Raw genomic sequence first — 13,553 nt, 5'->3', positions numbered from 1 at the left:
CTGCCTCTCTGCCTACTTGTGATCTCTGTTTGTCAAATAAATAAATAAAATCTTAAAAAAAAAAACTAATCCAAAGGGATACACAGACCCCGATGTTTATAGCAATATTTTCTACAATAACCAAATTATAGAAGTAGCCCAAGTGTCCATCAGTTGAATGGCTAAAGAAAATATGGTATATACACAAAATGGAATATTGCTCAGCCACAAAAAATGAAATCTTGCTATTTGCAATGACAGGGATGGAGCTAGAGAGTATTATGCTATGCAAAATAGGATAGTCAGAGAAAGACAAATATATGAGGGCTAGTATCCAAAATCTATAAAGAGCTTATCAAACTCAATACCCAAAGAACAAATAATCCAGTCAAGAAATGGGCAGAGGACATGAACAGACATTTCTGCAAAGAAGACATCCAGATGGCCAACAGACACATGAAAAAATGCTCCACATCACTCGGCATCAGGGAAATACAGATCAAAACCACAATGAGATACCACCTCACACCAGTCAGAATGGCTAAAATTAACAAGTCAAGAAATGACAGATGCTGGCGAGGATGCGGAGAGAGGGGAACCCTCCTACACTGCTGGTGGGAATGCAAGCTGGTGCAACCACTCTGGAAAACAGTGTGGAGGTTCCTCAAAAAACTGAAAATAGAGCTACCTTACGACCCAGCAATTGCACTACTGGGTATATATCCTAAAGTTACAAACGTGGTGCTCCGAAGGGGCACGTGCACCCGAATGTTTATAGCAGCAATGTCCACAATAGCCAAACTGTGGAAAGAGCCTAGATGTCCATCAACAGATGAATGGATAAAGAAGATGTGGTATATATACACAATGGAATACTATGCAGCCATCAAAAGACATGAAATCTTGCCATTTGTGACGACGTGGATGGAACTAGAGGGTATCATGCTTAGCAAAATAAGTCAATCGGAGAAAGACAACTATCATATGATCTCTTTGATATGAGGAAGTGGAGATGCAAGGCGGGGGGGCGGGTTGGGGGGAGGTAGGAAAAGAAAAAATGAAAAGATGGGTTTGGGAGGGAGACAAACTGTAAAAGACTCAATCTCAAAAAACAGACTGAGGGTTGCTGGGGGGAGGGGGGACAGGAGAGGGTGGTGGGGAAATGGACATTGGGGAGGGTATGTGCTATGGTGAGTGCTGTGAAATGTGTAAACCTGGCGATTCACAGACCTGTACCCCTGGGGATAAAAATACATTATATGTTTATTAAAATAAAAAAATTAAAAAAAAGAAAGACAAATATATGATTTCACTCATATGTGGAATTTAAGAAATAAAACAAATGAGCAAAAGGAAAAGGAAGAGAGAGAGAGAGAGGCAAACTAAGAAACAGACTCTTAGAGAACAAACTGATGGTTACCAGGGGAGGTGGGTGGGGGATTAAGGAGTACACTTGTGATGAGCACCGGCTGATACATGTAAGTGTTGAATCACTAAAAGTTTACCCGAAACTAATACTACACAGAATGTTAACTAACTGGAATTTAAATAAAAACTTGAAAAAAAAAAGAGTATTATCAGAAACTTTGAAAACTTCTAATAATGACAAAGGTCAATTTTTTAGAGACACAACCATAAAAAATACAGATTTAGATTTAGATCTGAATACTATTAACCACTGAGTTTTGGTAAGTTACAAGTTTCAAGAAGGTAAACTTTGAGACTTCCCACACAATTCGATATCTAGAAGTCTCCAAATATTTGGAAGTTAAACAACATAGTTCTAACTAACTGCATGTTGAAAAAGAAATCACTAGGGAAATCAGAAAGTATTTGAACTAAATTATAATAAAAATAATACATATTAAAAATTCAAGGCTTGCAACTAAACAATACTTTAAGAAAAATTTATGGCTTTAAATATTTATTTTAGAAAAAAAGGCAGATCCAAAATCAATGATTTAATTTTCTATCTTAAAAGCTAGGGAAAGAACAATGATGAACAAAATAAATAAAAGGATGAAAATGATAGAGATAAGAGTAGAAAGCAGTGAAATAGAAAATGAATAATTAAGAAAATTAGCCAACAAAATTGATTTAAAAAAAAAAAAACAAGAAAATTGCTATGTCCCCAGCTAAATTAATAAAGAAAAGAAGGAAATCATAAATTACCAGTATTAGGAATGAAACAAGAATTATCCCTACATATTTTGCATACTTAAGAAAGATAATTGGGGACTACGTTGAACAACTTTATAACAATAAATAAAATACTTAGATGAAAGGGAAAATTTCTTGAAATTTGTAACTTCCCAAAACTGACATAATAAGAAATACTCTGAAGGGAAAAAAAAAAAAACTCTGAAGAGTCCATGTCTAATAGAGAAATAAGTTTAAATTTAAAATCCTCACTTTGTTAAAAGGCCCAAATGATTTCACTGATGAATGAATTTCATTCAACATTTAGGGAAGAAATAAAATTAATTGTACACAATGTTTTTCAGAAAATAGAGAAATGGAGAACATTTTACAATTCATTTTAAGAAGGCAATATAACCCAGCATAGGAAAACCTGGCAAAGATATTACAAGAAAATAACAAACCCAATATCCTTCACAACATAGATCTAAAAAGCCTTGGAAAATAAAATCTAAGAATATATAGCATGACTAATATATCATGACCATGTGTAACATAGCCCAGGAATTTATGGTTGCTTTATCATTTGAAAAATCAATTAATTTAGCACATTAATGGAACTATAATTGTCCCAATGGATGCAAAAAAAAATCCTTAATAGAATTCAACATCTATTCATTATTAAAAAACAAAAACAACTCTGAGAAAGTTTTGAATAGAGGAAGATTCACTCATCTGATAAAGGTCTTCTATGAAAAACCTATAATTAATTATGCAATATTGACCATGTTTCCCCTAAAATCAGGCATTAGACAAAGATTTCACATTCCCTGTGTCTATTCTGCATTATATTGGAAGTCCTAGTTATTTCAATATGGTAAAAAAAAGCATAAAGTTTAAAAAGAAATAAATATAACTCTCCTACTTTCAGATGGTATGTTTGTATATCTAGATAATCCCAAGAAACTTACAAAGCAATAATTAGAAGTAATGAGTAAATTTCCAAGGTTTCAAAATATAAGGTCAATATATAAAATCAGGTGTATTTTATATATATGAGAGAAGCAACTAGAATACGAAATTTAAAATACAAGTTTAAAAAAAAATACAAGTTCATTTATAACAGCAGTGGGAAAACAAAAAAGCTAGTGATTTAGCAAGACATGGAAGACCTCTACCTTGAAAATATCACACATTGCTAAGGGAAATGAGAGAAGACCTAAATAAATGAAGAACAAATAGACTGTGGAATTCAGTATTGCTAAGATGTCAATTCTCCTCCAAATTGTTCTAAACACTCAATGCAGTCTCTATCATAATCCTACTGATATATTTTTTTTAGAAATTGACAGCCTGACTCTAACTACATATAACAATATAAACGAACTAGAATATCCAAGGAGAAAAGCAAAGAAAACTAGTTGTATGGGTACACTATATGATTGCAAGACCTCCAAAGCAACAGTAATCAGATTAAGACAGAATGGTAATCTCAGAGAACTCACAAACAGATCAAAGGAACAGAAACTATAGAGCCAAGAAATAGATCATACTAAAATGTTAACTTGATCCAAATATTTTACAAAGGTCCCAACGCAATCTAACGAGACATGGAATGTCTATTCCACAAATGGTGCTGGAGTACATGGATATCCATTTGGAAAAAAAGAGCCTCAGCATCAGCCTTACGTCATTTACACAATTAATTTTAAATGGATCACATTCCTAAAAATAAAAACTAAAACTATAAAGCTTCTAAAAAAAAAAAACAGGAGACTATGAGGAAAATATATTTTGAGCAGAGGCAAAAATTTCTTAATACACAGAAAACAATAATTATGCATGAAAAAGTGATAAATTGTGGTACAACAAAACTGAACTCTTTTGCTCACCAAAAGACCCTGTTATGTAAATGAATATGCATGCCACAGACTGGAAAAAAAATATTCTCAAAACATATATCCCATGCCATATTAATATCTAGTATATACAAAGTACTCTAGCAACTCAATAATAAGAATGCAACCCAATAAAAAATGGACAAAAGATATGATATAGCTACTTTACAAATATAACAAATGGCTAATAAACTTATCAAAAAGTGCTCAACATCATTAGCCATCAGGGAAATGCAAACTCAAACCACAATGAATTATCAGTACACACCCACCAGCATGGCTAAATTAGAGAGACCAAATCATCAAATGTTGGTGAGCATGTGGAAAAACTGGGACTCCTACCCATTATTAGTGAGTATGTAAAGTAAACCACTTTGGGAAAAATCTTGTGGGTTCTTCACAAAATATTAACATTTACGATACACCCTATGACCCAGCAATTTCATTCCTAGGTATTTACTTAAGGGAAATAAAAAACACATATCCACAGAAAAACTTGCACATGGATGTTTATACCAGTTTTGTTTCATTTGTTTTTTTCCATGATAACCCAGACCTGGAAATAATCCAGGTACTTATTGTCAAGAGAATGGAAAACTGTGGTATATTTATACAATGGAATAGTATCCAACAATTATGAGAACAAAATACTGTTCTATACTATATTATGGATGAGCCCCCCCCAAAAAAAACATGCTGAGAGAAGTGTTACACAAAAGAATTTATGCTGCATTATTCAATTTATGTGAAGTTCTACAACAGACAAATCCCATCTATGTTGGGGAAAAAATCAGATTAGATTTTTGTCTCTGTGGAGATGATATTGAGGATTGACACAAGAAAACTTTCATGGATCATGGAACCATTCTACAGTTAGACAGGTGTGTGCATTTAGTAAATTAAGATTTCTGTACTTCAGCATGTAAATTTTACCTCACAAAAAGAACTGTAGAAAATTTTAACTCTAGTTAATGATATGCACGCTGAAATAATTAGGAGGTGAAGCATATTAATATCTGCAATTTACTTTAAAATGTATCAAAAAATAAGATGCAGAAATGTGATCAAATAAATAGAATAAAATGGAAATTTAAGAATCTAATTATTAGGAATTTATGAGTATTCACTTGGTTCTTTTCAACTTTCTGTATGTTTGGTGATGTTCATAATATAATGTTGGGACAAAATTACTCATTTTGCGATCTGAAAATAAGTGTAATTTTTCTGGGCCCAAATATTTCTTTCCTAAAATAATGAGAAATTTAGACTATGTTTTATCTCCATAAGTCCTTCCAACAATATGATCTAATTGTGCCCTCTGTTTTGTATCTACAGCCAGGCTAGGATCTCAACTCCTTCAAAATATTATCAAAATGCACATTTCCCTTCTAGTTGCCTTCTAAGGAATTCTAATTCCCTTCTAAATCATATAACTCATATCTTTTTCATCATCAGTTTCTCAGAAACTTAAATGCCTAATGTATTGGATTCCCAATGGTATATATTTTTTTGCTGTTGCCTGCTAAAGATTTCACTCTTTTTTCTTGGCATCTTCAAAAAAGATTTCTGTGATAACATCTGCCTTTCATGTGGTACTAAACAGCTTTCTATTAAGATAATTCAGACTTTGACAAGCCTTTTAAATTAACATTTAACCCGGTCTACTTGTTTGTACTAGATTGCCTTTGCCCAATCACATAATGTGGCACAACACAGGCTTAAATATTCAGTGTTTTCCACTAATTCATTTTTAAATTTTAATGTCCTTGGACAAGCAAATAAAATATTTGTGTGGTTTAATTATTACTTTTCCAAGTTTCTATATCAGTAATCAATGTCATTCTCATCATCAAACAATCAAATGCATTCTCTGTACCTTGTAAAATTGTCAGGATTCATTCACACAAACACACGTGATTTTAGGATATTTTAGGATATTTACAGGCCCTGGAAGCCCAGCCGTGATCCATGTTCTACACCTTCCTCTTAGCTCTCTTTATGAAAGTATACACCACAGAATGCAAAGATTGGTCAGAGAGTTAAATACAACTAATTGGGGTAAGTGATATTATTTCAATGTCAGGCAAAAATAAAATTAGAAACCTCTGATTTCCACAGGACAAGGAGGCTGGAGAGGCTGAAAAAGAAAAGGTTAAGTATGAAGCAGATGTTTTTGAGGAGAGCTGCTTCTCAGGACGGCATAGTTTCCAGCAGGCTGTGAAGCATACTCTGCTGCCCGGGGTCCCCCACACCTCAGCAGCCCTGCCCTGAAGAATGTGACACTGCCACAGCATCAGTGAAAAGCTGGGACCTTCAGAAAATGCCTCAGGATCCCAAGCCAGAGGCAGAAGCGCAGGGAGCGACACACTGACTTGCTCCTGGGGTAGGACAGGGGCAAGGGCTCAATTCTTAGGGTAGAGCCTCTGCGAGACAGAAGGCCGGCACACCCCTCCCCAGTCCTCCTGCCACAGGCCAACACAACATGAGGGGCATCTAGTGGAGAACGGAGGTCCTGGGGGAACGGAGTTTTCACAGCCCAGAGCACTCAGTTTATCTTCATCTCCCCATTCACGAGGAAACCAGAGAAATTAACTACTGTGGTTTTCCCATGCTCCCAGTCCCAACACCCAGGGACAACGTTTACTAGGAAGAGAAAGAAAAATAGCTCCAGGAAAGAGGGCGACACTTGATCGTACTTACCGAGGAGTAATTTAGGAAAATTTGATGTTTCAATATTATGATAATACACTATTGATGTTGTAGTGGCGACAAATCCCATCACAGCCGGCATGAAGAGGTGGAGATGCCGGGACTCCCGCCGTCTGCGGAGAGCGGTACAGTATCAGTGTCTAGAGATGATGGTTGCAGACAGCTTCTCATTTTGTTTCCAAATTGTTCATTAAAACTTTCCCTTAAGTAAGAAGATACTTAAAATACAGACGGCAGTAGTCGTTGCTAAGAGAACACGCAAAGGAAGACTACACTGGGAGACACAATTCTGCCGAAAGGATTTATCCCAACACCGAGGACTGGGTCCCACAGCGAAACAAGCCCTTAAACACAACAAGAGCAAACATGTAACTTCTCCTCTACCGAAGGGCAGAACTGCTGAAATAGGTGAACACCTAAAGCAAGTAAAAACAACCACAAGGATATGAACTCTAATGTATAAGAAAAGTACATTTATTCCTTTGATAGTTTCCCTAAACTTTATGGCCCTTAGTGATTTCTCCGTTGTTTGCTGGGTTCAGTCACCATTAGAGGTTGAGATGCAACCATGAGCACAAGATACAGTATCCAGGGTCACCATGCCTGGAGTCTACTGGAGATAGCAATAGGAACTAGGAAATTATTACACAGGGGAAGGGACTGTAAGCGCATGCAGGGCCAGGGTCTGGGGAAGAGAAAGCTTTGTGGAGGAACCGACCTCTGCCTTGAGAATGAGGAACTGCTGCCCAGAGGAGGAAGAAGGAAGATTGTTTCAGTGTGTCACATGCAACTGAATATGACTGAAAAGAGACAAGATTTCACTCTGAGGGCCATAGAGAGCTTCACGTGGGCTGGAAATATGACAGAACCAGCTCTGCATGGTAGACAGCCCTCAACTCCATTTACATTAATAATGCCACCTAGTAAAACATTTAACTTTTCTCAAATGACTTAAGTACATTCATACATAAATGGTACAGAGGGTGATGCATTTGAGAAGGGGGAAAGAGGAGCATTTGGGAAAGACACTCAAAGAGGTATGGTTGACGGTGGAAACAGAAATATAACAGGGAATCCACTAGTCAGGAACATGGTAGAAGAACACTTTAAAAAGAGGGAACAGAGTGTGTAAATACATAGGAGCACAAAACTGTGTAATGTGTTCAAAGTGCTAAGTAGTTTAATATTCTCAAACAGAAAGCTTGAGATAGGATGTATGATGAAAGGCTCTGTATGCCGTGGTAAGGAGCTAGAATCTGATTTTTCGGAAAATCGAAATTTTTAACAAGTAAGTGGTATGGTCTGATTTTGGGGAATTTTAGACAAATCAATCTGGTAATAATGTGGATGATGGAGTCTATAGGTAGTGTGTGCCTCTGAGGAGGGGAAAGAGACAAAGAAGGAAGAAAAGCAGTTAGCAAATTATGGGTATAGGGCAGGCGAGAGATGACAGAAGTCTGAATTAAGCTTTGGCAGCAGAAACATGGAAGTAATACAACATTTGGAAAATATTCATTGTTAAAACAGACAGAACTTTAGTAGTGTTAGGGTCTTAGGGTGATGGCGAAGGAGATATAAAGAGTAATTCCCAAGGGGGCTGGGTGGCTGGTGCGTAACCACATAAGACTTGAAGAATATGAGCAGATTGGAGAAAAGAAGCTAGTAAGTTCCAGCAAAGCCATGTGGACCATGAAGGTGTCTATTAAATATGCAAAGGGAGTTGCCTAATAGGCCCAGTGTATGCAGAGATTTGGAACATGACCGGTGATACATTTGGAATCATTAATATGGACATGGTAACAAAACCGTGAACATAAAGGCTGGTTTAAAAACCACCCACCACCCCCAGAAATCGTTCAAAATGGTCAAGAAGAAAAAGTAGGAAGTAAATATTTCATCAGCATGGAAATTAAATGCCAGTATTCTTTTATTACGGAACCAAAGAAAGGATTTTAAAAATCGCTTGTCTAATATTTAAGAAATTTAAAAATGAGCATGCTACCTATCAAGGCCTATAAATATGGCCTATAAATGCGGTCAAAACCATACTCAGAAGAAAGTTCATAACTAACATTAAACATATTCAATAAGAAAGCATTACAATAAATAAATTATGTAGTCAATTGAAGAAGGTAGAAAAAGAATGACAAAACAACATTAAGGGAGACAATCTAGTAAGGAATGAATAAAGATCGCAACAGCTACAGTAAAGTTTTATACTTGTTGTGGCATTTTTTTGTTGGGATTTCATGGGTCTTTTAACTATATTAGTCTTTTTATTAGGATTGTTATTATATTATTAGTTGTCTATTTACAAAGCTGCACAAGTATATATATGCATATATATACACATACATATATATATGAATTTTTTTATTTAAATTCAATTAGCCAAGGTATAGTACAGCATTGGTTTTTTATATAATGTTCAATGACTCATTAGTTCAGTATAATACCCAGTGCCCATAATATCACAAGCCCTCTTTAATACCCATCACCCAGTTACCCCATCTCTCTACCCACCTCCCTTTCCACAACCCTCAGTTTTCATTTTTCCCCCCTCACCATAACACAAGTTTTGAGTGGTGTCCCAACCCTATTCTTTCCCTTAAGCTCTGTTATTTTTAGACTGTGACTCCCAGACCTCAAGGTTCTGGTAGAAGCACACACGTCCTATTATGGCAGAAAGTCTTTACTCAGAAAGTAAAGAAGAAAGTCAAAATGCATTCATCATGGAGGACAAGAAAATAATTTCAAAAAAGACAAATTAATAAAAATAAAAGCTTAAATGAAAATGCAGTAATAGTGAAGACTTTAATACACATATTTAGAATTTGATGAATTAAATAGTATAAAAATAATCAACACACAAGACTTGAATAATCTAATCAGTAAACTCAATAAAATTTTGTCTCCAACAAAAAAATTATTATTTTCTAATTATCATTAAAACCATATAAAATAATCAAATATTTAACTATAATGGAAATGTTAATGATTCCTAAAAGATATTTGCTTAACAAATTATATGCTCTACTAATAAATCAATCATATTAGACTAAAAAGTAAACTGAAAATGATTCTTAGATCTAGGAGAGTACCTAAAGCAGAACCACAAACTATTTATATAGAAATAAAAAACTACATTTCTTACAAAAATCTGTGCAAAATAAGTAAGAGTCTTTCAAAAGAAAAATAAATAGCTTTAATATTTGTATTACTAAAAAAGAAACTCAATTATTCAATTAGGAAAGGCTCTGCATTATTTCACTAAATATAATGAGCATTTGTTACATTTTAAGTAAAGAAAGGTTCATAAATATTTTGTTAAAGAAAAAGGAAGGAAGCAGCAGTTAGCAATGCCAAATGTAGTAAGTATGATAAGGAAGAAAAGGTGTTCATTAAATGTATTTAATGTTCACTGGCATTCTTTAGAAGCAGTTTCCAGAATAGGACAAGGCAAGCAAGAAAGCAAACTAAATTCTGGAGTTCAGGAATCATTGGAAAATGATTTTTGAGAAGCTTGGATAAACCGAGTAAGGGGATGGACATCGAGGAAGGTGTGTGTTGTAATGAGCACTGGGTATTATATAAGACTGATGAATCACAGACCTGTACCCCTGAGCCAAATAATACATTATATGTTACTTAAATAAATAAATAAATAAATAACGAGAAGCAGTCAGCAGGCAGTCTGCAGCTAAGGAATGGGAGGGATAACGGAAATCCAGAGTGCATTTCTGCTTGATTTCAGGATGGGCCTTTTATATCACTACTACTATATAACAAGTTTCTGCCGTTAGCATATGTCTTCACCATTATTAGCCAAGCCTCTAAGTCTCCAAATGAATCTATACATCAATCATGAGGCAGGAAAGAAGGAAGCATTCTCGCCTACATGGTGTCAAGTTTTTAGGAAATGTTGGACCGATCCATCTTCCAATTTATACATACACATAGGGGGTGCCTGGGCGGCTCAGTGGGTTAGAGCCTCTGCTTTCGGCTCAGGTCATGATCTCAGGGTCCTGGGATTGAACCCCGCTTCGGGCTCTCTGCTCGGTAGGGAGCCTGCTTCCCCCCCCTTCTCTCTGCCTGGCTCTCTGCCTACTTGTGATCTCTGTCATCAAATAAATAAATAAAATATTAAAAAAAAAAAAAGAAAGAAACACACAGAGGCAGCCTATATGTTAAAGGATTAAAAAACAAAGACTAGAGTTGCCCCTGCTAATACAATAGGGTTTTAAACAATAATTAATAAGATAATAGACAATCAAGCCTCTAAATCCTTGAAGGCATGCAATATCATTAGAGTCCTTGATTTTTTTTTATCAGGAACTAAGACGTGCACATCCATGCGAAGAACTGTCACAAAACATTACAAAATAGTTGGCTCTGTAACAAAAGCTCAGAAATTTCATTCCTCATTAATTGCAACAGAAAAACATAAACAGATGTCAGGGGAGGTCTTTATTAGATAAAAGAAAAATGATTTTTGAGCTTTCTTTTTAAGAACTCTAAAGAACTTTTCCTATCAGTTCTTTAATTGATGGTGCACTATTTAACATAATTTCATAATCAAAATTCTCTTATTTGATATTGCTTATCAAAATTCTTTCCTATTTTTGTAAATATGTGATAAAAATATTTTTCCCACATTATGTTCAGGTTTATAGGTAGAATTCATTATATTCCAACTGCTTAATGCAAACTTCTTCTATAAGAATGACAAAATTTCTTCAAAAGTATGGGTTTTATGGCAAATCCTGATTTTAAAACGGTTTTGTGTTTTGTCTCAAATTGTGGCTATATCCTCACTAGTTCTCAGACTTCTTTAATGCCTGCCTCATCTATCTTTGCTTCTTTATAAAACAAATGGAAATATCTGAAAACTGGTTATACAGTTATATATAAGTATATAGCTACTTGAGCTATATGTCAATATAGACAATCTTTCTATAGATACCTCCATTGATAGATAAATAAACGTCAAGGTGTTTAAAAGGAGAGAACTTTCTGCAAGAGCTACATAGATGAAGGAATCAAAGAAATAGCACATGAATAAGCACAAGTCACAGAGACCTGAATTTTTACTATCAGAGAAATTATGCAGTAACACAAAAATATGGGCAAAACATGTGATTATCAAATGTAGCAGTCCTCCTCTTATCTGCAGGGGTTAATGTTCCAAGACCACAGTGGATGCCTGAAATCACAGATGATACTGAATCCTATTATGTTTTTCTTATACATGCATGCCTATGATAAAGTTTAATGTATAGATTAGGCACTGTAGGAGATTAACAACTGATGACAATAAAATAGAATAACTATAATATACTGTAATAAAAGTTACGTGAATGTGGTCTCTTTCCCTCTCTCTCAAGATATTTACTGTACTGTATTCACCTTTCCTCTTGTGATGATGTTAGATGAGAAAATATCTACACAAAGAGATGAGGTGAGCTGAATAGCATAGGCACTGGGATGCAGTATTAGTCTACTGACCCTTTGATGACCCATCACCAGAAGGAGGATCATTTCTCCAGACTTCAGTTGATAATATGTAAATTGAATCATAGATAAGCAGGACTGCTATAAATGAGTGACACCTGTTGTTTCTCATACATTGTAACTAAAAAGTTAAGCCTGACTTGGTATGCTCTTAACTACCATCCGTATCAATATACTCACTAGTATAGTGTAATCTAGTTATTAGCTATGTTGAATCACTTACGAATCAGAAACAATGCCTTCTGCTATTTCACAAACATGCACAAACAGAAGAGCAAATGTAAGAATCCATCTCAGGTTATGTCCAGGAAAATGAAGCCAGGTGTTGTGGTGAATTTGTACTTTTGAGCTTTGACTTCCCCACCCTGAAAAAAGTAGAGAAGTGAAAAGATTATAATCATGGAAATAATTCATCTTGTGTTATCACTTGGGGGATGGGCAATTCCTGAACAAGGAATGAGAAGTGCTTTCTAGGGTAGCAATGCAAATCCTGGTCTGTTTTCATTATGTTGAAAAAATAATTCAATTTCAATGAATCTTTACAGGACTGTCTAGGTTAACACATTGACATTTGTTGCAGTGCTCAAGAATAAGGCCAACTCTGGGTGACAACATGGTTATCTTGTGTTAATCAGAGCTCTTACTGACAGGTCCCTGATTCATTTAAGAGGAAACCAAATTAATGATGATGTTAATAAAAGCAATTTGGTGTCTAAAATCTTTCAAAACATGCAGTCTGTAGGGGGACTAATGAAAAAAGCCATATTTGGTAATGAAATGTAGAACTCATTAGTTGAGTCAACTCAATCATATGCATATCATGTGAGAAAAATTATAACCTATGACTGGGCCAGCACTATTCAACAGTGATAGTGGTATTTTCTCAAAGAAATGTTTTTAGAGAAGCTTCACATACTTCAAGAATGAATCGGGGTTTGTGCTCGAAATATTGCAGGAAGGAATTTCTGTAACGACTAATGAGGCTCCTGAAGTATTCTTTGAAAAGAAAATTGATTCATGTCTTAGTTGTTCCCAAATGAACTTCATTATGGAGAGATTAGTTACATATAACATGTTGTACTAGAATTTATGCTGTAAGCTCTTGCAGGCAAGCTTTCTTTATGCCTGATACTTCTCTGAGATTTATTTATGATCTCTCACTAACTCAAGTAACCAATGTTATACATGAGCAGTTTGCATTTTCCTCCACCATTCTCCTTTGACAATGTTCACTCCAACTCCACTCGATTCAAATACCCTTCTGCCAGGCTGTGTTTGATGCTACTGATGCAAACAAGACTGTCACAGAAACTGCTC

The 13,553-nt window shown here is 35.2% G+C and overlaps 1 protein-coding gene across 1 annotated transcript in view; it reads right to left on the bottom strand.

The window, feature by feature from the left end:
• ABCC9 (ATP binding cassette subfamily C member 9) overlaps nucleotides 1-6,807 on the bottom strand; it is a gene marked incomplete at its 5' end in the record, with an annotated part of 78,078 nt that extends 71,271 nt beyond the window's left edge. The window contains one exon of the mRNA XM_080810240.1: nucleotides 6,717-6,807. Coding sequence (XP_080666366.1) covers nucleotides 6,717-6,807 — 91 coding nt within the window. The remainder of the gene's footprint in view (nucleotides 1-6,716) is intronic.
• Between the last annotated feature and the right edge of the window lie 6,746 nt (nucleotides 6,808-13,553).

The sequence above is a fragment of the Martes martes genome (genome assembly GCF_963455335.1).
Source record: "Martes martes genome assembly, chromosome: 8".
Lineage (NCBI taxonomy): Eukaryota > Metazoa > Chordata > Mammalia > Carnivora > Mustelidae > Martes > Martes martes.
This window is presented reverse-complemented; position numbering and strand designations above follow the sequence as displayed.